The sequence below is a fragment of the Marmota flaviventris genome, chromosome 13 (genome assembly GCF_047511675.1).
Source record: "Marmota flaviventris isolate mMarFla1 chromosome 13, mMarFla1.hap1, whole genome shotgun sequence".
NCBI classification, from domain to species: Eukaryota; Metazoa; Chordata; class Mammalia; order Rodentia; family Sciuridae; genus Marmota; species Marmota flaviventris.
Window position 1 is genome coordinate 91,143,505 of NC_092510.1, and position 23,580 is coordinate 91,167,084.

At 37.7% G+C, this 23,580-nt stretch overlaps 1 protein-coding gene across 1 annotated transcript in view; it reads right to left on the reverse strand.

Moving 5' to 3' along the window:
- LOC114092549 (complement C5-like) overlaps positions 1-23,580 on the reverse strand; it is a 46,308-nt gene continuing 22,728 nt past the window's right edge. Inside the window, exons 6-19 of the mRNA XM_071600407.1 lie at positions 23,469-23,551; positions 20,887-20,977; positions 19,172-19,286; positions 17,797-17,923; positions 17,098-17,213; positions 14,997-15,182; positions 13,546-13,749; positions 12,556-12,765; positions 12,286-12,435; positions 11,201-11,330; positions 9,066-9,131; positions 7,448-7,645; positions 966-1,061; positions 1-5 (exon numbers count right to left, since the gene is read on the reverse strand). Of these exons, the coding sequence (XP_071456508.1) occupies positions 1-5; positions 966-1,061; positions 7,448-7,645; positions 9,066-9,131; positions 11,201-11,330; positions 12,286-12,435; positions 12,556-12,765; positions 13,546-13,749; positions 14,997-15,182; positions 17,098-17,213; positions 17,797-17,923; positions 19,172-19,286; positions 20,887-20,977; positions 23,469-23,551 (1,777 nt within the window). The remainder of the gene's footprint in view (positions 6-965; positions 1,062-7,447; positions 7,646-9,065; positions 9,132-11,200; positions 11,331-12,285; positions 12,436-12,555; positions 12,766-13,545; positions 13,750-14,996; positions 15,183-17,097; positions 17,214-17,796; positions 17,924-19,171; positions 19,287-20,886; positions 20,978-23,468; positions 23,552-23,580) is intronic.

Here is a 23,580-nt window from a genome sequence, read left to right on the forward strand (position 1 = left end):
TCAATCTGAAAGGCAACAAGATATGATCAGTAAGTTATTCAAAGTAGTGAAATTTTTTCCCAAATTTTAAGGTTCATTGAAAAAAGATTTAAAAAACCTAAGATTTTTAAGAATGATATTTCTACTTTTTCTATTGACCAAAATACAAATTCAAATATAATGTAGAATGCTCTAGAGTAATTAAATACAGTAAGTTCACATTTTGCATAGGCTCCACAATAACTAAGAGTTGATCTCTTAGCATTTTCCCATTTATCATTTCATTCCATTCCCATTTTACAAGTAAACATTCAGAGAGGTTAAGTTACTTATCCACACAGCTTGTACCAGAATTCAGATTATTGAATGCCTAGAAGAGTTCTTTTGTTCTGACTATATAACCTTATAGTAACTATATCACATATAGCAGTTAATCTTGATTATGCCATTAAGTGTTAGAGGAAGTTCACTAGCTTTTTATAGTAGAACAATTTTGTTGTCCTAGTTCTCATAATTAGATAATGATGTGTACTTTTCTCTGGCATCTATTTATAAGTTAGCTGTTCAATAAGCATTTTCTAAGTAAAAATATTATTTAAGTTCTTTTTAAGATTGAAAAGGTCATGCTAGAATTTAAAGAACATCAGTCATAAAATAGAAAATTAAAGAAGTGACTTCAAGTATCAGCCTAGACTTTCCTTATGTGACCTTAGAGAACCCCTTAATCCCTCTAAAATTCACTGTGTTGATTGGAGAAAATAATCATGTACTGCTTCTTTTATAGGAGTATTATAGGGCTTAGAGGAAATGTTATCTGTGAAATGCTTTAAAAACTTTTAAATACTAAATACTAAGGCTGTGTTCCTTAAACTTTCATCCGTAGAGGCCAAAAATAATAAGCAACATTTGTTTAATACTGTGATATTAACAATATCTATGCTTCTTTATTTCATCTTCATAAAAATCTGGTAATGTGACTCTCTTACCATTCCACTCTGACAGTGTGAGAGTGGAAGTCTCTCCAAGAGTCTCAGAGCCAATGCCCACACCATGCTGTAGAGTATCAATTTGAGGTCTTGGATCTTATGGGATAAAGGAAGAGGAAGCCATGAATCTAAATTTGCCATAAATATACAGCAAAGTAGTTAATCCTTAGGTAGTAACAATCAATCCTGAGAACAGGAGTAGCATTTGATCAATATTTATTATTTCTGATTTTACATAATGGTCTCATTCCAGCTTATATTTGACATAGGCATTATTAATAGTGATGCACATTCACTTAGGAGAGAAAACATGTCTCTGTATTAGGTATTTGGAGTAGTTTTTTTCCCAACCCTTTTCTCTTTGAATAAACATGAGAATTGTACTTCAAAACCTATGCCTTTTAGCCCTAAATTACAGCTCAATTATCTGAAGATTAATAAAATCCTTTTTATATCCATTTTTCAATTTGTTCAATCAGTATCATGAAAAGATAAAACATTTAATGTAATGTAGACTTGAATTCAAATCCTGTTGCATTCACTTAGGCTCTGAGCTTTAGGCAAGTCACCTGACTTTTTTGAATCTCACTTTCTTCATCTGCTAAGTGAAGATGATATTTCCATCATAGGTCATTGTGAGGAGTGACAAATGGAATGGCATACGGAAATCCCCAGCACTGTCCTGATCAGCTGAACGCTTACTTCTCCCTTTCTGTTCTCTTCACACTACTACTTTTGAGCCCTGGGTTCCATGAACAGGTTTTTTGCCATGTTAAGAGAAATTTCCTTTATTTGTTATTTCCCTTCGGTAGTTTATTATTTTTACAGTAAAATATACCAATAGTTCTGTTATGTCATTTCAGCTTCAGGATGTCAGCAAGTTGAAACCACTTCAAGATTTGACTTCTCTGATATTAGTTGAAAACCCAGTCGTGACCCTTCCTCACTACCTCCAGTTTACCATTTTCTACCTGTGTTAGCTGGAAAGTTTGGAAGGTCAGCCAGTAACCACTCAGGACAGGGAGGAGGCTTTTGAGAGATTCAGTTTAGGTAAGATGACAGTTTAAAAAACTGAATTTGAATGAGGAAAGAATTTGTTTTCAGAACTTATCTAGAAAAAAATGTATTATAAACTTTCTGATGACATTACATTTGCAGAGATGCCACCATAAATCATCTAAGTTAATTGAGCATATTCAGTGCACCAGGCACTGCACTTGACGCTAAGGATACAATGGTGAGCAAGACACTTGGTGCTGGCCTTCATGCAGCTTATGGTTTTGTGGAACAGACAAAAAGCAGTTAAACCCAGGTAAAGCAACAGAGGGGAGCCCTGTTGTGGTGCAGAGTGGTGTAAAGGAGTGGCTCTTGAGGCAGTGACATGGAAGCTGAAGGCAAGGGGAGGAGAGGCCAGCCATGTGAGGAATGGCACTCAGGGAGAGGGAGAAGCTGGTTCTCTGAGGTTATAAAGACCCTAGTGGGGTCAAGCAACTGAAAGATCAGTATGACTGGAAGAGTGCAAGAAAAAGTTTGGAGAGAAGGGGAAGGTTCGAGATGGAACAGGGCCTTGTGGTTTGGATTTTATTCTAGCTGCAGGAAAAAACCATGGGCAAGTTTTAAGCAGGGATGGGCCAGGAACAAGCTCTATATTAAGGAGATCATTTTGGATGCAGGTTGGAGAATGACTTGGAGCAGGGCAAAGAGGAGATGGAGGGGTATGTTAGGAAGAGCTATGACAGTCATGCAGGCTAGAAGTGTGGGTGGCCTGTGCTTAGACCATAGAAATAAAAAATAGATGGATCACTTTTGAAGGTAGAATCAGCAGCACTCTCTAATGGAGTGGGTAATTCTCAGGCTTCTGGCTTAATTGGCTAGGTGGTGATATCATTTAGAAAACAGGGAGAATTCAGAGTTATCTTTAGGACATGTTGAGTTTGAATTATCTGTGAGACAACCAAGTACAGAGTTAGAAATATGAGTCTGGAGTTTGAGGTTCATTCATTTAAAACAAAGACAAAAGATAGAGACAAAGAGAAAAGGGATGTATTTTGCATACATAGTCTGAAAATCTGAAATGTTTAGCTCTAAAATCTGTATAAAATTCCTTTCAGACTATTTTGTATATAACATGTATATAAAATATAAATGAATTTTGTGTTTAGACTTGGGTCCAACATCCAAGATAACTCATTATGTAATTGCAAATATTGGAAAGTCTTAAAAATCCAAAATCTGAAATATTTCTGGTTTCAAGAATTTTGGGTGAGACTCAACCTGAATAAATTTGATAGTCATCTGCTTAAAAATGATACTTAATTCCACATGAACTTTTTAAAAATCTGAAAATTCACCAGTAGTTTTGTAATGCCAGATTCGTGGGACCCCAATAGACCTCCAGGAGCCGAATCCGATGCAAGCACACAAGAGTCTTTATTGCAAGCTTGAGCCTAGACTCACAACTGTTCCCAACGCAGCCGTCCCAGGGAGTGAGTCCCGGTCCTTTGTCCAGTGAGATTTTATAGGTTTTTGGGGGATACTCTATGCGTCACAGCATCACACAGCAAATCATTCCATACCGCAGGAAAGTCAAACAAAAACTTTTAACATTTATTAGCACATTCAATGGTGGGAACAAGTTGGGTAGGGGTAATTGGTTAGTACAAGAGGGGGATTCCTTTGAATTGATTGGTTTAGGCCACGAGGGGTGTACATGCTAAACTACATGGTTTCCCAACATGTAATCAACCACCATAAACTGCTGGGGGGTCATGTGGCATCCCAGGTATTTTCCCTGTCTCATGCTGATTGGTGGTTGCTAGGGGGTTGCTATGGGTCTTCACCTAGCCTAACTGAGTCAGGGACACCTGGTGCCACAGATCTCTCCTGTTATTTGCAGACAAACAACTCAGCAGGGTGGGTTTGTGCTTAGGAGTGCTCTGTGGTTTTTCTCAGGACAAAGGTCACGCCTCCTTCCTTAGGACAGGCCTTGAGGTAGAAGCTGGTTTCTCAAAAATGGAATCACATCAGTTTCTCAGTTTCTACACCAGGAAATGGGCAGAAACAACAAGTTGTTAACCTCAAACCAGTAGTCAAATAAAGAAAGAAATTAAATACCCAACAGCAGAGTGAAGAACAAATCATGCCTCAATTGTTTTTGTCCTTGAAAATATCAGAGGGTGGGATTAGAGAAAGAGGAGGGAACACTTTCTCCTTCAGAAAGGAGAGAATATGTGCACATCATGGGTAGTTTTGTTCCTTTGGTGATGGGAAAATAAGAGTTTTCCCATGGATAGGGTCTGTTTTTCTCAATAAAATGTGAGGTCTTCAGCTCAGAAAGAGACTCAAAGAAATATGGAAGGTTTGAGGAAAAAGAGGAAGATATGAAATCACCATTTTAAAGTATTGGGTAACAAGCTGGTATGTTCAACCACTTGGAATTGATGTTAGTTCACTTTCAACCTACAAAAAACATCAGTTTCATATGGTTTGCTCCAATACTTCAGAAACATAGCAAATTTTTGTTAGTTAAGACACCCCCCACACACACACACACACAACTCTACATTTGTTTTTCTAAAGTTTGTTTTGGAATCATTAAAAATTTAAATAATGTAAAGCAAAGTCATCATATAAATATACTGTTGGAAGAAATGTTTCAACCACTTATGGCTCATTCATGACTTCAGACTGTAATTAGGAGCCTTTAATGTGATGGGCTCTTAGGACCCAGTGGAGACCAGGTAGACAGAGTTTTTGGTCTCCTGAAGCTTTAGGAGGCAGGCAGACAGGATAGTGATCACATGTTACAACTAACTCCCTGTGTGACAAAGGCCAAAGCATAAGTTCAGGGTAGCATGGGAGCCTCCCTGAGAATCATCTAACCTGGGTAGAGGAGAGGGTCAGGCAGGTTTCTCCAAAAGGTTTGTAAAGCTCAAGACCTAAAGGATGCAGAAGAGACCTAAAGGAAATGGAGGAAGACAGGCAGGTCCAGACACAGGGTGTGAATAAGCCTTCAGGGGCAAGAGGTATTGTCAGTATAAAGAACAAAGTCATTTCAGGAAAGCTGCAGAGATATGCTTAAAGATAAGGCTCAAGAGGGAGATTGGGACCAAATCATGAAGATCCCATGAGAACTCTTATGGAAGCTTTTTGATTTGTTTATTTGTTTGCATTGCTGGAGAAAAACTCAGGGCCTCATTTATACTAGGTAAGTACTCTGTCACTGAGCTATAACCCCAGCCCTTTATGAAAGCTTTTTGGATCTTCTAAGAGTAACAGGAAGCTCTTGAAGGATTTTAAGATAATATAGTATGTAAACGTGTTCACTGTATCCTTGTAAATGTAATTACTTACAACAAATAAAACGATGTATTTTAAAGGGGATTGGAGGAAAACCCCATTTATCAATATAATAAAACAAATTAAATACTTGGAAATAAAGTATTATCTTTTTAAAATGTCATCCAAATACAAATAACAATGCCTTCTTGCCTCCTAGTATAGACCAGTTCCATGTGGTCTTTTCTCCCAAAGTCATGGTATGTAATTTTCCAAGTGGAACTGCACTATTCCTAGACTTCTTTTGCATTGTTTTATTTTAGAAATGTTCTTTACTTATTAAAAGAAGGAAATATAATGATGTATAAACAATTACATTTTTATTGACAGAAAAGTCAGAAAGAGACTTGGAAAGGAAGATGCTATAAACTGAAGAGCTTAAGAACAAACAAAATTATTTAAGGGAATTCAAAATCAAAATAAGTTAAATTATTAAAAGAGGGGATCATGTGATACAATCCTTGAGGAGCTAGAATTTGATCTAAGCACACAAAAAATGAATTGGTAAGTCTGTGTTTATACTGCTTTGACTATGTTCTCATAAGGTAAAGAATGCTTTACCTTTGGCTCTAAGAAATACAACTTCCCAACCATAAAAAAAGGGGAAATTTGCCGTTTAATATGTGCAAAAGTCTTTACAGACTGTAGTTGACTGTGAACTGTGTGATATGGCTGTCAGAAAAACCAGTGCTCTCTGTGGATGCAGTATGTGAGGTAGGTATCCAGCACAATGGGGAAAGATGGTGCCATGGTGAGACTGTTCCCAGTGTTTGTTTATGTGTGTGTGTGTATGTATGTATGTATATATATATATATATCAACAACATTGTTGGTGAGAGTGTACATTGGCAAAAAGTTTTAGAAGGCAATTTGGCAAAAATATCCAAATTTTAAACATAGAGCTCCTATGTCTCAGAGATCTCATTTCCAATAATATATTCTGTAGAAATGCTTGCAAGAATATGTAAAGATCATATATGTATGCTTGTATGTGTATATGTACATGTACCTATGTAACAGTGATGCTCACTACACCATTATTCATATGAGTAAAAACTCCAAATGACTAAAAAGCCCCTCAGGGAACGACCATGCTGTGGCATAGTATATTGCTATTAATAAAATGAGGTCGGGTTATATGGGCTGACTTGGAAGGATGTCAGATACATTTTACTATATGAAAAAAAAGCAAGTTGTTAAACAGTAAATAAAGTATTATCCTATATACATAAATGCACAATAGTGTAAGGATATTTGGGGTGGAAAGGGGTGGCAGAATATAAACCAAACTCATGAAAGCAGTTATTTCTGAGGAAAATTATTGAACATTTCAAATATACCTTTATGCATATCTGTAATAACTAAAGTTTACACAATTTGACTTTATGGTTGAAACAGAGAAAAAGATATTGAAACAGAAAGATTTAGACGATCTAAATGGCGTAATTTGAGAAAAAAGCTTATAGAGAGGCTTCCAATGTCTTGGGACAAAGTTACAGGAAGAATGACAAAGCAAAGGGGTGCTCAGGCTGGAGAAAAGGAAACTCAGTGAGCTTTGATAAATGCTCTCAAATATGCAAAGGACTGTGTAATATGGAAGAGAAATTAGAATTATATACTAAGGCCCCATGAGATCAAATTAATACCTAGTAAACAAAATTATAGGAAAACAAAGTCTGAAAAATTCTAAAACCACATTGAGTGTTCTATAAATTCTGAAAATGTTTATTGTGGAAGAAACCGAAATAAGATTTTAACTTTTATAAGCACACTTCTCCTTATGCTAGATTTAGAGCTTTTTGCTATATTTGGACAGTGTAGGTATAAACAGAATTTTCAATGATGGTAATGCCACAGCATCACAGAATGTTAGAACTCAAAGACATACTCAGATATTTGGTCCAAGCTTCCTGCTTGGGGCTCACAGAGTATAGTCATTCACTGAGTCTTGGTTCTGAACTAGTGTACTCTGCTCTGTGCTACATCTCTTCAAATTCCCCAAAATTATAACAGATTTTCTGTGGGTATTTAGGCGCTATTGTTTCTATTTAAACTACAGTGTGAAAACTGTCTCTCTTGGCAGTATAATATTACACAAAATTCCCCATATTAGACAGAATTCTTATAGAAAATGCCATACTTACTCTTCCCAAGCAAAAGGATCTCTTTATGTGAGGTGTTAGCTCGGTACTGGTTTGCGATGATACAACATTCTTTGAAAGCTCTGATGCAGGCTGGACCTCTGGTGATCCGTGTGGCCCGCTGCTCGCAGGTTTCTTCATCATTACGGTGGGCTCCATCACAGCAACACTTCCTTGGCACTGGATGTTTGTATTTAGCAGCTAAAAGGGTAATAATGTAAGTGCCCTTGATCAGGCTGAGTCAGCATCTCAGGTTTAGAAGGAATCTCAAGAAATACTCAGTTTCTACTACCAAATGCTCCCCTTATCCACAGGAGCCATAGTTCCAGTGTGTCCTTGGAACTACAGTAGGATTAGGGAGAATGTGACCCCACCAGGTGGTCCATCCCAATTCACACTAAATGGTTAAAGGGCTTCCTGCAACCAAGTTAACTATAAACTTTCAAACCTGGAACTTTGGCTTCAGCAGCATTTGAGTATAAGTTAAATATCTAAGAAGCCTTTAAATATTTGAAAGTATATATTGTTATTATATAAGAATTATTTTCCATAAGCTAAATAGCCTTCTTTTTCAAATATTCCTTATAGGATATGGTTTGTAGATGTCTACTAGTGCCATCATCCTTCACTGTAAGTGTTCAATCAACTTCTCAACTATCATATCATTAAAACAGAGAATTACTGAAAGCTAGAATTACTGTAACTAAGACAAACTAACACAAGCCTGTAGTCCCAGCAACCCAGGAGGCTGAGGCAGGAGGATGTCAATTTCAAGGCCAGCCTCAGCAACTTAACTCTGTCTCAAATTTTTTTAAAAGGATTGGGGATATGGCTCAGTGGTAAATCAGCCTTGAGTTCAATACCCAGTAATCCCCCCTCAAAAAAAATGAAGTATAATAACTCATATGCAAATGGAAGAAGTCATTATATTACTATAAGAATGACAACTAGTTGAACTCAGGCTACAGATTCCAGATTGATGTTCTTTCTACTTAACATGACTGATTATCATATTACTATTTAAATAATTCCCACTGGACTTATTTCCAAAGAATAATCCAGAATGTTATTAGCTATTAAATATATGAAATGGAAGAAATATATTTTTACATATATTCCAAAGTTAATCAAATCATGGATTTAAAAAAATATATTTGTATTTGTAGATGAACACAATATCTTTATTTTATTTTTATGTGGTGCTGAGGATCGAACCCAGTGCCTCATGCATGTGAGGCAAGTGCTCTACCATTGAGCCACAACCCCAGCCCCTCAAATCATGGATTTTGTCAGAATAAAATGGAAAAATATTTTAATTGTTAGATGGAGCTTGTAGAGAGAAAATATTTGTGATAAATTCAAATTAATAATTTACATTTTAGAGATAGATCTGATATAGACCTGTTCTCCTCATATTAAGATTATAGAAAATGAACTACTAGATTTATTTGGATTAATCTTTCTGAGGGAGGTGAGCTAGACATCCATATATATCTTTCTTTCCACCCATTTTATTTAAGTAAAATTACATAATATTTCATTTTCTCCAGTTTTTAATGATCATATCATCATTTCAAATGATGTAGAAATGTTCTACAACTACATGAAACTCTTAGAGTACCTTGTTCATTTATTCTCTGTTGCAGATTTCCTGATGAACTTAGCTTAATTTCTTTGCCAGGTTCATCTATTTAAAACAAAAACAAAAGATAGAGACAAAGAGAAAGGGGGCTTGATAAAAAAAAAAAGTTGCATGGAACTATTTAAAACATTCATATCATTCAATTATCGCCAATATGATCATAACCTTTTTATAATCACATGAAACTTTTAAAGTACCTAGTTCCTGTATTTTCTGTTGTAGACATTTTCGTGGCCTAAGAATTTCTCTACCAGTTTCACTTAAAACAAAAGCAAAAGATAGAGACAAGGAGAAGCAGGGGGAGTTAAAAATCTATTAAAAAAATTGCATGAAACTAAGTATTTAAAATATTCACAAGTCATTCACTTGAGAAACCGGTTTTGAAAGCCTGCTTCTGATTAAGCATTGGAAACTACACATCTTTTTATTTTATTTTTAAAATTTGTTCTAATTTGTTATACATGACAGCAGAATGCATTTTGATTCATTGTACACAATTACAGCAAAACTTTTCATTTCTCTGGTTGTACACAATGTAGCTGTAGCATCTCACCATATGTGCAGTCATACATGTACCTAGGGTAATGATATCCATCTCATTCCACCATCTATCCTGACCCCATGTCCTCTTCCCACCCCTCCCTCCCCTTTGCCCAATGAAAGTTCCTCATTCTCCCCATGCCCCCCACCCATTATAAATCAGTGTCCACTTATCAGAGAGAACATCCAGCCTTTTGTTTTTTGGGATTGGCTTACTTCACTTAGCATGATATTCTCCAGTTCCATCCATTTAGCTGTAGATGCCATGATTTTATTCTCTTTTAATGCTGAGTAATAGTCCATTGTGTATATATACCACAGTTTCTTCATCCATTCATCTGTTGAAGGGCATCTAGGTTGGTTTCACAGTTTAGCTATTGTGAATTGAGCTGCTGCGAACATTGATGTGGCTGTGTCACTATAGTATGCTGATTTTAAGTCTTTTGGGTATAGACCAAAGAGTAGGATAGCTGTATCGAATGGTGGCTCCAAGATTTTTAAGGAAGCTCCATACTACTTTCCAGATTGTTTGCGCCAATTTGGAGTCCCACCAGCAGTGTATGAGGGTGCCTTTTTCCCCTACATCCTCATCAGCACTTATTGTTGGATTCTGGATAATTGCCATTCTGACTGGAGTGAGATGAAATCATAGGGCTGGAGATACAGCTCAGTTATATGAGTGCTTGCATCACATGCACAAGGCCCATGGTTCAAACCCCAGCACCAACACACACACACACAAAAAAAAAAAGATTGGGGAAGTACACATCTTAATAGGACTTGTTTCAGCATAGTGGAGCTCATGATCTATAGTTTGATTTTTTTTTTTTAAATCTGAATTAGGTTTTGAATCCTGTAAACTTTTTGACCCCAGATTATAGAGAACTATCTAAGCATTTAGAGTAAACAAAGATTTGTTGACTAATTTATTTTTTCTTGTTTTTTCTTTGAGCTATATTATTACAAATACAAATATGAATACTAGAGTACCAAGAGTAATTATGAACCATTCTAAAACCAAAGGACAGTGATTAAGATGTGGTCGCTGCCCGTGAAGAGCCCACATGGCTGTGGGTGAGACAGGACTATAACTGAGTGTGAGGATATGAATGACCCAGTGCTGTCATGTTATAAGTAGACCTGGTCCTACAAGACCCTCCTATTAAAGCATAAGGAAGTGATCAATTCTGTGTGGGGAAGAGGCCCCCCAGAGGAGAGGATTCTTCTACTTGCTTCTCCAGGCTAATAAAGGGGAAAGCAGTTCCTGTGAGTAAAGGCCCGAAGGTATGAAGAGCACAGCAGCAGATCAGAGCTACACCTGGTGCTGTGTAGACAGGCAGGAACAGCAGGACGAGAAATTGTTGGAAGATCCGGGAGAAGATCACAGAAGGTGTTGAGTACTATTCTAAAGAACTTGTTCTTTATCTTGAAGGCCGCTGGAACACCTTATACAGGGGAGTTATGTAGTCACAGCATTCTAAGATCATTGTGGGGAATATTCTGGAAAAGGGACAAAAAGGAGAGTTGGGAAGCAAATGATCAAAGTCAATCTCAGTGATAAACGCAGGCTTTACCATAGTCTTGGGAGTCCTCTGCATTCGCATTGGTGAGGAAGGTGAGTCCAGCCAAATGAAACACATCTGCATTGTCTCGGCCACCACCGGCCCCACAGCCCAGGTCACTCTTCTCTAGAGCTTGGAACGCCTGTCCAGAAAGGCAAAAGGATGAGCTTCTTCAGGTGTGTGAAGAACTAAAGGTACTAGCCATTGAGTGGTTAGCGCAACCTGTGAGATGCACAGGGCACAGGTTTATCCAGGACAAAATCTCCCATCTCCATGCCTCAGTTTTGTGATTTTATAATTATAAATACATGCCTATTCAAAATTCACCCAGGACTGAAGATTCTTAGAAATTGACCCAAGGTGTTTTGTACATAGAATACATGCTGCAATCAATGTCTAAAACAAATGAATGAATAGGTGAAATCATGAAGGAGCAAATCAACAAATGAATTTTTAGTTGCTAAATAGAAAAAGAACATACCCTCTTATGTTTCCAAGAGAAGGCTCTAGGTTCTAAGTGAGGAAGGACTGTTCTAAATCAGTTTTAATTTTGACTTCAAATGTCCTCTCCTCTGTGAGTAGTTTTAACTTTGCTGTTTCTTAGTTTGTTCTTCCCTTGTTCAAGCAAACCCAAGCCAAGACAATAATAGCTGAGTGTAGTGGAAATAAACGGGAACTTAGGGAATTGAGTCATTGTCAAATTCTTCTGCGCCAAAGATTTATTGAGTTAAATAAACCAACCCAAAGATTTTGTGTCCAGGCTTCTCTTGTGCTGCTTCTGTCCCCACCACCACATGCTACCCTAAATCCTCCAGCTCTCTGAGTTGAGGGTGCTTTTGCCCCATAAATACAATTGCTACCATGATCGTGTGTTTTTAAAGTGCTTGGATCTCTATTTGGAAAGCAAAAAAGCACTGATTTGTGCTTAAATATTAGCTGACAGTGGTTGACCTTCCTAAGACCCACTGTGCTGAGGACCTTGTGGAGAAGCAGGCCGTGTTGCCCAAACTTTCCCCCAACCTGTCCTGGTGGCCACCCTGCTGAAGACTGCACTGAGCCACACTTCTTACAGTGACCCCAGAACAGCACAACTTAACCCTTTCTATGGGCTTTCTGGCTCTTCCTTGGACTCCATACACAGCACTGTCCACTGCTGTGACTGCCACCCATGACTCTGACTCAGTTGCCAAATTAATACATATAGTTTGGCCTGGAGAATATGCATCTGCATCTAGAGGCGAATGAACCTAGGTCATGGGAAAAAGAAAAAAACATTTGTATGTGACAGAACTGTTCAGAGGCAGCCACTTTCACAGCCTCCTTCCTTCAGAAGAAAATCCAGTTGTGACATATAATTTGTGTCTCACCTGGAGCTGACTGTCACACTTCTCTTCGACATTTAGGCAGACTGAGTCGGACACTAATTCTGCAGTCTGCTCTCCAATGACGATGTAATAGACCAGAAGTTGAGCTGAAGGAACCATGTTCTGAGTCACTGGGATGTTTATACTTTGATAAGAAGAATCTATAACCTTCTCTCTTGTGCCAAAGTGTACAATTTTGCCCCTGGATAAAATCTAAAAATAAACAGTGGCAGTGAAAATAAGTATAAAAACAAAACCTGTGCATCAGGATGGAGCTTGAAGAAAAAATTTGACATATGTGTATGTTCCAGTTCTTACAGTAGAGAAGAGAGGCATAGTACCCCCACTGGAGAATCTGAGGCTTAGAAACTAAGTAAAAGTCAGACTGATTTTAGTTCAAAATGACATATCTAGAAATTAGAGAGGAATTCAGCAAGATCCTGTCTCAAAATAAAAAATAAAAAGGACTTGAGGATGTAGCTCAGGTGTGGAGTGCTCTGGGTTCAATCTCTAGTACCAGGAAAAAAGAAGAAAACAAATAGATGCACTTGCCCTGGCCATGAATGCCTATAATTACAGATACTCAAGGGGCTAAGGCAGGAGGATCACAAGTTTGAGGTCAGCATGGGCAACTTAGCAATATCTTTTCTCAAAATAAATATGTTAAAAGAGGTTAGGGATGTAGCTTGGTGGTAGTGTACTTGCGTAGCATATGTGGGCCCCAGGTTCAATCTTCAGTACCACCAAAATAATAAGTTAAATGTATCTTATTTGGGGATTCAGATTTTTAAACATAGATTATATTGTATATTGGAGGTTAGGGTTAAAAAATATCATGTAAAGTCAAAATGTCTTCAAAGATCCCTTTAACTGTTCATGAAAATGGTTTGTATTTATAAATGCAAAGCATCATTCTAATGTTTCTCTATAAACCAAAGAACAAAATGTTCAGGATGGGAAAATAAGATGAAAGTCTATCATTAATGTACTTACCAAGTAATTATACTGAGTTATTTTGTCAATATACGGACTTTTGGATGTAACAGTAATGTTCAGATATTCTCCTACTAGCAGAGGCTTATAGTTTCCAGTCCAATCAATATAAAGGTAACTCTGGCTGGGAGATGAGTATGCTATTGCTCGGTAATCTATGCTGGCCTGATTTTCTTCTGGAAGATCTGAAGCATCAGTTTTGACCTGAAAAGGAAAATTTCAAAAAGACACATGAACTGTGTGTCAAGCTTTTTGTAAAACGTCTTTTAAATTCTTTACTTTTTCAATTTCTAAATTTCACAATTCTAAATGCTAAGGGGAAAAAAAATCCTCTAGTACTCCATGTTTGTACAGCTGCAGTTTCAAGTAATTTTGTAAAGACTATGGTAAATAATGATGGGATTATGGGCCATGGTGGAAAAGTTTGGTGAAATGAAGAGAGAAAGATGCTCCAGGAACAAATACCAGCTCCCTTCCTGAAATACCACGTGAGCTGGACTACTCTTTCTGGGGATGGGAGGGCAGGGACTGAGGGAAGAGAGGGAAAATGATGGGAGGTAGCACCAACTCAAGTACTGGAGGGCAGAAGTTATGAATGAACATCACAGACACCATCTTTGTGAAGTAATGATACAGAGGAATGCTCCTAAACACAGGTGGGACAGAAATGATATCGTGGCAGGAAAATCTGCCTTCAGACAGCAGAAAGATTACTAGCTTGTGATCTGGGGTCAGGTACACATTGGTTTGCATCCTGGTGCTGCCACTTATTAATTCTGGACAAGTTATTTGATCAAAACAGAGGTAGAAGTCTCCTTTCCTCTGACACAAAATGGCAAAGATGATATTTTCCAACTCTTACTGCTGATAAATGAATTTGTTCCTCAGAAATCTCTTAGCACAATGCCTAAGTATTCAGTAAGGGCTCAAGTGAATCTGTGCATGCTGCAGTCATTGATCTGTGTAGTTAGTTATACCTGGGTTGAGACTGGGAACCTAAACATTATTTGCTGGGAGAGAAGATGATTGTCCCTAAAGTAGAGTGGTTTGTGCATTAGACAAAAAGGAGGCATTCACATTTCACCCTTGTGTGGCCCTGAAAAGAGACAAAGAATGGGTGTGTGTGTGGAAGGGGGATTCTTACCACTGATGTCCACTGCTATACCTATTCTGAAATTTCTGGATTCTAATATAATTTTATTGGTGTAAGAGAAAATAGTTAATTCCCAAACCAAAAAAAAAAAGGGGGGGGGGGTGGATTGATCTTCCTTAAGAACCATTCAGTGGGTTAGAAGATTATCTCTCGTAGTCATTTGGTTTGTTTTCAAAATTGTAGAACTGTTAACTGGACTCATGTATAAAATCTGCCACATCTGTTCTCTACACTTTGCCAAAACATACAGTCAAAAGTACACACTGTCCTAGAAAATATAGCCAGAGATTCAGCTCACATCAAACTCCAGTGCCGTCACTCCAGATGGGAGGTTAACCACAAAGGAGGCTACTCCATCATTGAGACCTGTGATGCTTTTCTGTGGTTCCAAGTCAGCCATCTCTCGGTTTTCATTGATGGTTTGTGCATTCAGGGTTACAGGGACCCCGCCTACCAACTGGTCCAGAGAATCCTTAACCTGCACCTGTTTGTCAGAACAATTCCATCCATGTCAACAGCTTATCATGTCTTTGAAAACTCAACAAGTCTGAATCATTTTCCTTCCTCTCCACCAATGCATAAATTCATTATGGTTGTTAATTCAGTAAGATTGTGTTCTTGACATATAGAAATGTTAAATTCTATTTAGTTTAATCATCTTGAATGGATTCCCCCACATATCAACCTGACTCAGAATACAAACATCATTTCATTATGGCAACAAAGATGTGACAAGATCTATGTAACCCACCTTTGCATTTCTTTAATTATATTAGGACTGAATAATGGAGAAAATGAAGCAATGGCTTCTGGGAACAATATTTTTGTGTATGAGAAACAATAAATGGATACATTTCTTTCTTATCTTCTAATTCTCACACACATATCTATGATTATATATGATATATACATACACACACACACACACACACACATATATATATATATATATATATGTGATTTCACTAAGGATATCTTTGTTTTATTTTTACATGTTACATAAATATATATTAAATCTCATAATATTTCATATTTTAATATGTTACATATCACTGTATATGATGGGTATATACATACTCATATTGTATAGTTATCTAAGAAGCTATAAGCACATCTAATGTATGCTTTGAGTTTGGTCAATATTGCTCTCTTAAAATTCAGTGGCCTACTGTAAATAAGTTGTAAGTGATGCATTTTAAATATAGTTGTTCCTCTGTATCCAAGACACATTGGTTCTCGGAGGATGTTCAAGGTTCCTATAAAATTCTGGCAGAATAGACTTATACTTTAAGTCATCTCTAGATTCCTTATAATATCTAGTATAATTGAAACCTCATGTAAATAGTTGTCATGCTGAATTGTGTAGGGAATTATAATAAGGAAAAAAGTCTATGCAGTTCAATCTGCAGGTGGAATCCACATATACAGACACCAATGACATGGAGGGCTGACTGTATACCCAAGGATTTTATTAACAGTAAGTAATAGGTTTTCAAAGAAAGAATTAAAACATCATGCTCTAGGCTTTCTAAATTAAAGGCAAAATAAAAATTTCCATTTAATAATTATAATACATAACATTATTTTAATAATATATTTAACGATAATAAATATAATAAAAAATTAAAAGGATGCTTTGACTCCATACTATCAGCATTTAATAAAGGAAGAGTAGAGGAAAAAGAGAAAATTTAAGACAAAGAAGGGAGCAAAAAAGACAGAAGAAATAGAGTCAGAGACAAAAAGTGTCAAAATAGGAAGGACGGAGCGCAACACAGAGAAAGGAGAGCCCAGACAGGGTTGTGCACAGAGATGGCAGAGAAAGAAAAGCCCACAGAAAGGCACTTAGACACAGCAGAAACAAATGATGAGAGAAAGGGGTCTATTTTCAAAGAATGACCTCTTCAGCTTAAGGCTCTTTAAGAAATAAAGATATATTATGTAGTTATGTAAGAAGCTATAAGCACATCCAATGCATTCTTTGAGTTTGGTCAATCTTGCTCTCTTAAAATTCAGTGGCCCACTGTAAATAATAAACATTGTCACCAAATAATTTTAAATATTAGTATTTTTCCATTCTTTTCATTGGTGCATTGTAGTTGTATAAATGTTAGTGTTTTTGAATTTTGGATTGACAGTTTTATTTACACTAATGTAATGCAGTGTTTATTGAGGAGATGCATAATGCAAGCCTGGCTTACTAAATAATGGCATGACCCTAAATGTCAATCACCCACAAGGCTGCACTGGTCTGCAATGTGCCACACCTGTGTCCACAGGCGGGTTTGACCTGACAAGGAGTCCCTCTGTGATTTGCCTCTCCAGTGCCCTTCTCTTTCCTACCTCTATACACAGAAAAAGACAAGCATATTCAGCAGGTTCTCCCCAGCCCCACTTACCTTGATAGAATATGGAATCCCAGGCTTCAAGAAAAAAGAAGTAGCAATCAAGTTTAGTTTGTAGGGAGAGAGAACATATTTGATGCCAGGTACTTCTGCCTCTTCAAAAAACCCACCTAAAGAAATGGCAAGCGTGGTATTAGCATATTTGAAGTCTAATGATCTGTATGGGTATCTACATTGTCTCTAGGATTCCACAGACTTACTCTTTCTCTCACTCCCTTCCTGCACAGATGGTATCTAAAAGGGCATTAGGAAGCATTAGGTTCAACCCCCTTACTGTACAGATAAGGAGTCCAGAACGTGGTAACAGGAATAACTCACATATACAGGCATTGCATCAAACAGTTTTACACACATAATCTCATGTTGATTTTGATTCTCACCAGGAGAAAACACCGGAGTACCCGATATTCAAGCTAGATGGCCTGCAGAGCCATTTTGGATATCAGCCCGGCAGTATTATCCTTTTTCAGTTATTGAGATCCTAGAGTCCCAGTGGCTTGCCAATTACTACAGAGTGGTAGAGCTCTTCTCTAATCCCAGTCTTCAGTGAAATAAAAAGTAATACATAAAATTTAACTATAAATGAAAATAAAATGTAAAGGAGCCCTAGAAATCATTTCTACCACTTTTATGCTCTCTAAATACTTCCTAAGAGAAAGTTTTACACACACACACACACACACACACACTTACCTGTAGACTCTTTGACTGTTACAGCAATATAAAGGTATTTGTTGTTTAACTCTTGTAGACTGTGATATGACAGCTCTTTTACTGCTGTTTCAGAATCAAACGTGACACGAGCAGTTCCATTTATCAACTTTTTAAGAAGGGAAAATATAAGTCATTTTACATAACTTACAAGGAAAATTTAACAATCTGTACTAACTAGCCTTAAATTGAAGGCAAATGTTGAATGACTGTTTTGGCATTGTCAGTAAAATAGATGAGTGAGGCCACAGTTAGGCCCAGCAGTTGCTTCCTGCTTCATCTGTGTAGAGCTACAGATATGGAGGAGGCTGGAAGATGACAGGGAACATTAGGCCTTTTGGGTACTAGAAACACAGATACTTCTTCCAACCTCTGAGTCCTAATCTACCTTCAGAGGCCTCTCATGCTGCATCTGCCATTAGCCAAAAGTTTGTTGAATTTATATTTAATTTGTACTTGGCTATTTATAATTTTAAACACTAACTATAAAACATATCACAAAGTAAAGGGGTATCAGGTGAAGCCATGTCATATTTATTACTTTGCCTTATTTTTTATTCTAAAATACTTTGACTTGAAGCTGGGCATTTTTATATGGTTTAGCTTTATTTACTTTATCTTTTTTTTTTAAAGGACGCTAAGGATTGGACCCAGGGCCTCACACATACTAAGAACTTAGTCTATGACTCAGCTACACACCTTCCCTGATTTAGCTTTAAATCTCAGCATCAAGGGTAGAATTTTGCATTTTAAAGACATTAAACTTATATTCTAAACACATAAGGATTTTTAAAAAGCAGAGAATAAATAATTGATGAAAAATACATGAGTATGCAAAAGTAAGGTAAAATGACATAAACTCTTATCACCCATGGTATAATGTAAACAATACTGAAGAGAGGAAAAGGGGCCAGGGCTCTAATCTCAGTTCTAACAATCACTAGCCCTTAACCATGAACAAATAGTCTCCCAAATATTTATAGAAATCTACACTTTGCAAGGAGATATGTTGTCTCCGGTCATATGGTGGGAATGATTTGGACCTGCAAAGAGTTTAATGTTGAAAATGATAGATAAGTAAATAAGCCATTATGAAAAGGAAGGAATATTCCCCCTTGACATTGACATTTTGGAAAGGATAATCTTTGATGTTTGGGGAAGGAATGGAGAAATGGAACAAGTTCAGCTGGCAAGAGGATGATGCCCTGGTCTTTATCTCAAGGGCAACCAGAAGCCAATGGAGGGTATTAAGCTTCAGCTTCCACACCTATGCTGAACGAGGGATTGGACCAGAGGGTTTTGAAATACCTCACAGCTCTCACGGCATCCTTAGGTATGAGTGAACACAGCATCTCACCTTGGTGTTTTGCATTGCTTTTGGCATCATTTCCTTTTGATCATCTTTTACGTCTTCTCTTATTCCAAAAGTGACATAAACTTCAGCCTCAGTAACTGTTTTATTGTAGAAATATCTGTCAAACAATACCATAAAATAGTTTTGTCCAAACACTTACAAGATTCAGATAAAAAGTAGCAATTTGAAATCACATAAAGCACTTGATACACTTCCATCCACGGTTACACTTCATAAAGCCACAGTAAGAAATCTAGAGTACGGATTTTTATTACTATGAGAGAAATGATAGAGCTGATCTTGGGGAGATGAAGACACTCAGCTTCAGGCCCTTCCTCCAGCCCATGTTACTTCCTGGATGATCTTGACATCAGTGGGAAGCAACTCCTTGTTTCATGTGTGTTTCTTTAAAAGTAGCATGCCTGATCTTCCTGTTAGTTAAAACTTCTTTAAAAAAAACAACAACAGCATATTCCTTTTTAATTTAGAACTAAGTAATAAAGTGAATTTTCTGCATCTCAAATAATACTATAGCAAGAGCTAACTTTCCTCATTCATGGTTTGAAAACACTGCCTCCATTACAAGAGCTTAGTTTCTATAATTTTCTCTCAAGTGTGCCATTTACAGGGGTATAGACTAACTGACACTATTTCAGGTAAGAGTAAATGCTTACAAGAGAAGCAGTATGGGGTAGTGTTGGAGGGCACGGACTCCAGAACCAACAAGCTGTGCAACTTACTAGCTGTGTGATCGTGTGCAACTTATCTAGCATTTATCCACCTCAATTTTGTACTTGTGCTATGGAGAGTTGTTGGAAAATTAAATGTACTGATATACGGAGTTCTCAAAAAACCACCTTGCCCAGGTAGCTATATAAATTGGTTATTAACAACTACATTATATTGACATTTCTAAATGACCTTGGTTCTTGTGATAGCTTGCTACAACACTAACCCCAATTCTCTCCCTCTCCCTGGATCCACAACATTGGCAGCCCTTGCCTGCAGAAGGCATGGGAGGAGCCTACTTCCTCTGGGCTGGCCTTGTAACTTGCTTTGGACAAAAGAATATGGTGGAAGTAAGAGTGTGCCAGTACCAAGCGTAGGCTCCTGAGAACTTTTCTGATTGCATTTCTGTCAGAGCACTGCTGCTGCTGAAGGCTAGCCTGCTGGGTAGGATACCTGTATGGTCCAAGCACTCTTAGCCTCCACCCCTGCCAGCTATTGACAGCTAGTGAATAAGACCTACCTGTACTCGCCACCCCACCCCCAAGATGACCTGTGTACTGAGTGGAGCACACTTGGTTATTAACAACTACATTATATTGTAGGGTGAGCCTAGCTGACATCAGCCTGGCCCAGGTCAGCAGAACTGCCCAGCTGACTCGTAAACAGTGGTGGTTTCAAGGCATTGGGTTTTTAAAGTTATGGAGCTTTTGCTGGCTGAGTAAGCCACTAAAAATGACAAGAAGTGAAGAATTCATATTTCAGCCCAGATATGCTAAGTCATCCTGGTTTCTAAATGAATACATAGAGTTTAAATATTTAGGACCTTTTCCTTTTTTCTTTATTTCTTCTTCTTCCCCTGCCGCCCACTGATGAATAACCAACAAAACTAAAATCAGAATCAGCTAAAATCAGAATAAGCAAATAAACTATGAGCACAATCTTTCCTAGTTTAGCTGGGTAATTAAAAAAAACCCACAAAACTTTCTTACCTTGCTTTTATAGTAATTTCAAAATTCTTAAAGTTCTTGTAACCAATGAAATTGCCTTCTGGTTCTATTGATACAGAAAAATGTGGCAAGACTGAAAATAGAAAGGAGGAGGAATATTACCAGGTGAATTAGGCCTTGAAAACACAGCAAAGGGCTCTCCTTGCTGGTACCTGGGCAGGCTGCACCATCAACACCACATCTGCCTTGGCATCACCACTGCCATCAGCAACAATGCCCCTGGGAAGCCTTCACCCACTCAGTCCAGCCTCCCCACTGGAAGCCCCTGGCTTCTTCCATTTTGGTTATAACGTACATTACAGGCAACAGGTTACTCCCTCCACTAAATATGGGCTCCTTCAAAACAGACAAAAGGCTGTTCTCCATTTTTATATATCTCCCTTCACCCTTCTCCTAAGTCCTTTACAAAGTATGTGTTCAATGAGTATTTATTAAATTGAGAATATAAAAGGAAAATTCTGTTGAACAACAGCAGATGAGGTAGAGAGCGAAGATGGGAGGGGAGAGGAGGGTGGATAGTAGGGGATAGAAAAAGTAGCAGAATACAACAGTCACTAATATGCCATTATGTAAAAATGTGAGCGTGTAACCGATGTGATTCTGCAATTTGTATTTGGGGTAAAAATGGGAGTTCATAACCCAATTGAGTCAAATGTATGAAAGATGATATATCATGAGCTTTGTAATGTTTTGAACAACCAATAAAAAAATAAATAAATAAAAAATCACTATATAAAAAAAAGGAAAATTCTGGTCTATTTAGCATCTCCCATTTTCATCTAGTAAAAAAAAATGCATCTAGTCTGCAAGTGCCAGCATGCAACTCTGATGTTGGAAAAGGGAGAGAGAACTCCCAATTAGAGATAAGAATGAACATCAATGTCAAATTTTAAAATAGGACCAAAAGGAGACAGGGGTCTAATTTTTTTTCTTTTATCTCTTTAGTGTCTTGATTGCCCAAGAGAAAATGATTCAATCTGTTGAAATGGCACTGTCTTCTCTTTATGCTAACTCAGGCTACATCCAAGGGTCATGGATTCGGATTCTGATGACCTGCACTACAGTTAATAGAAAACTGGGTGATTGCATGGAATGGATATTGTGGACAGAGAGTGACCTAGAGAGGGGTGAGTCAGCTGCAGCTGTGGCTCACAGGTCTTCTAGACATTGAAAGTAGAAGAAACAGAATGAAGCAGTCTGTTGCTGTGGGCTGTGTTCCTGTTCTTCAGAGACCAAGGCAGGTGTGCTCTCTCCAGCTGACACCTGCTCACCATATAGCAGCACACACCGATCAACAGGGACACAGGGATGACTAAGACAGACAGGAACAAGCAGGAAAGATAGGACAGGTATCTAATTACACAGATACACACCCAAGCTACAATGATGGGCACTGATGTGACGTACAGGGATCCCATGCAGGGAAAGGAGTTCAAGGAAAGCTTCCTGTGGCTTTTCAACTTGGACATGAGCATGAGCAGGAGCTGGCTGGGCAAGGAGGGAAGGGAAGAGTGTTGGAAGCAGAGGGAACATCACGTGTAAAGCCCCCAGTGCTGCAGGTCAGCGAGGTCAGGAGTGAACTCAAGTGAGGATGAGGAAGAGCTAGACAGGGCAAAGTCTAAATAAGGATTTTGATTTTCATCATGAGAGGAATAAGAAGTTTTGGGGTTCTTTCTTTCTTTCTTTTTTTTTTCTTTGGCTAATACCAATCAAGGTCACTTGGAAGCAGAGACACCAGATGGGAGGCTTTAGCAGTTGTCCAGGAGAGAACCTAGTGATGAACAGACCAGGGTGGCTACAGAAAGTAGCAGAAGCATGAGGAAAAAATGAGGTCAGTTTGAATACCATGCCTCTGGGAGCCTATAATCTTTCAGGTTGTGTTTCAGTATAAAATTTTTGGTACTGTTTTCCTTGATGTTAAACTTTTTGTTAAGTATTGATCCTTCTATCATTGTGAATCTCCTGAGAGAATGAAAAATGACTTCAAGCTGAAGAAAGTTAAAGTTGATAGCAGAGCATATGAATATTCTATTAAACTACTATAAGAACTGCAGAGATTGAGCTATTCACATGTTAATTGTTAGTTCATTAATATGATTGATTTCAAATAAGAGTACCTGAAATTTCAAATTAATGTTAGGGATTTGTGAGCTGGAAGGAGCATAGCACTGGACTTTATAAGGAAACTCGATCATCTTTCTTCTGTCACTAAGTGACTGAGACTTGAGTTATTCATTTATTTGTTTTCCTGAGTTTTACTCTCCTCATCTGTTTATTTCTCCTAAAATCATCATTCTCCAAAGGACTTAATAGTCAAGCTCTTTAGGGGACTAGGCTCTTCCAACTCTATGAAGAGGAACCCAAGCACAGAGAAGCTGGTGACTTGCTCAAGGTTAACAAAAGCAACATTGAACTCAGAACTTAGACATTCAACAAGTCCTCAGCCACACCAGCAGGCAGCCCTATCTTCATCTGTGAAGATTTTGCTTTAGGCACACTAATTAAAAGAATTACTGCAAAAGCCCTAACTTTTAGCAGGTAGACTTTTAATTGTTAGAAATTACCATATTTTTTAATTTGAAAGTATGTGGCTCCAGTTGTTGAGAAGTCCTCTTTATATTTAGCTTTAATTGTCCATACACCGAATCTGTGGAAGCAAGATGTTTAATATTATAG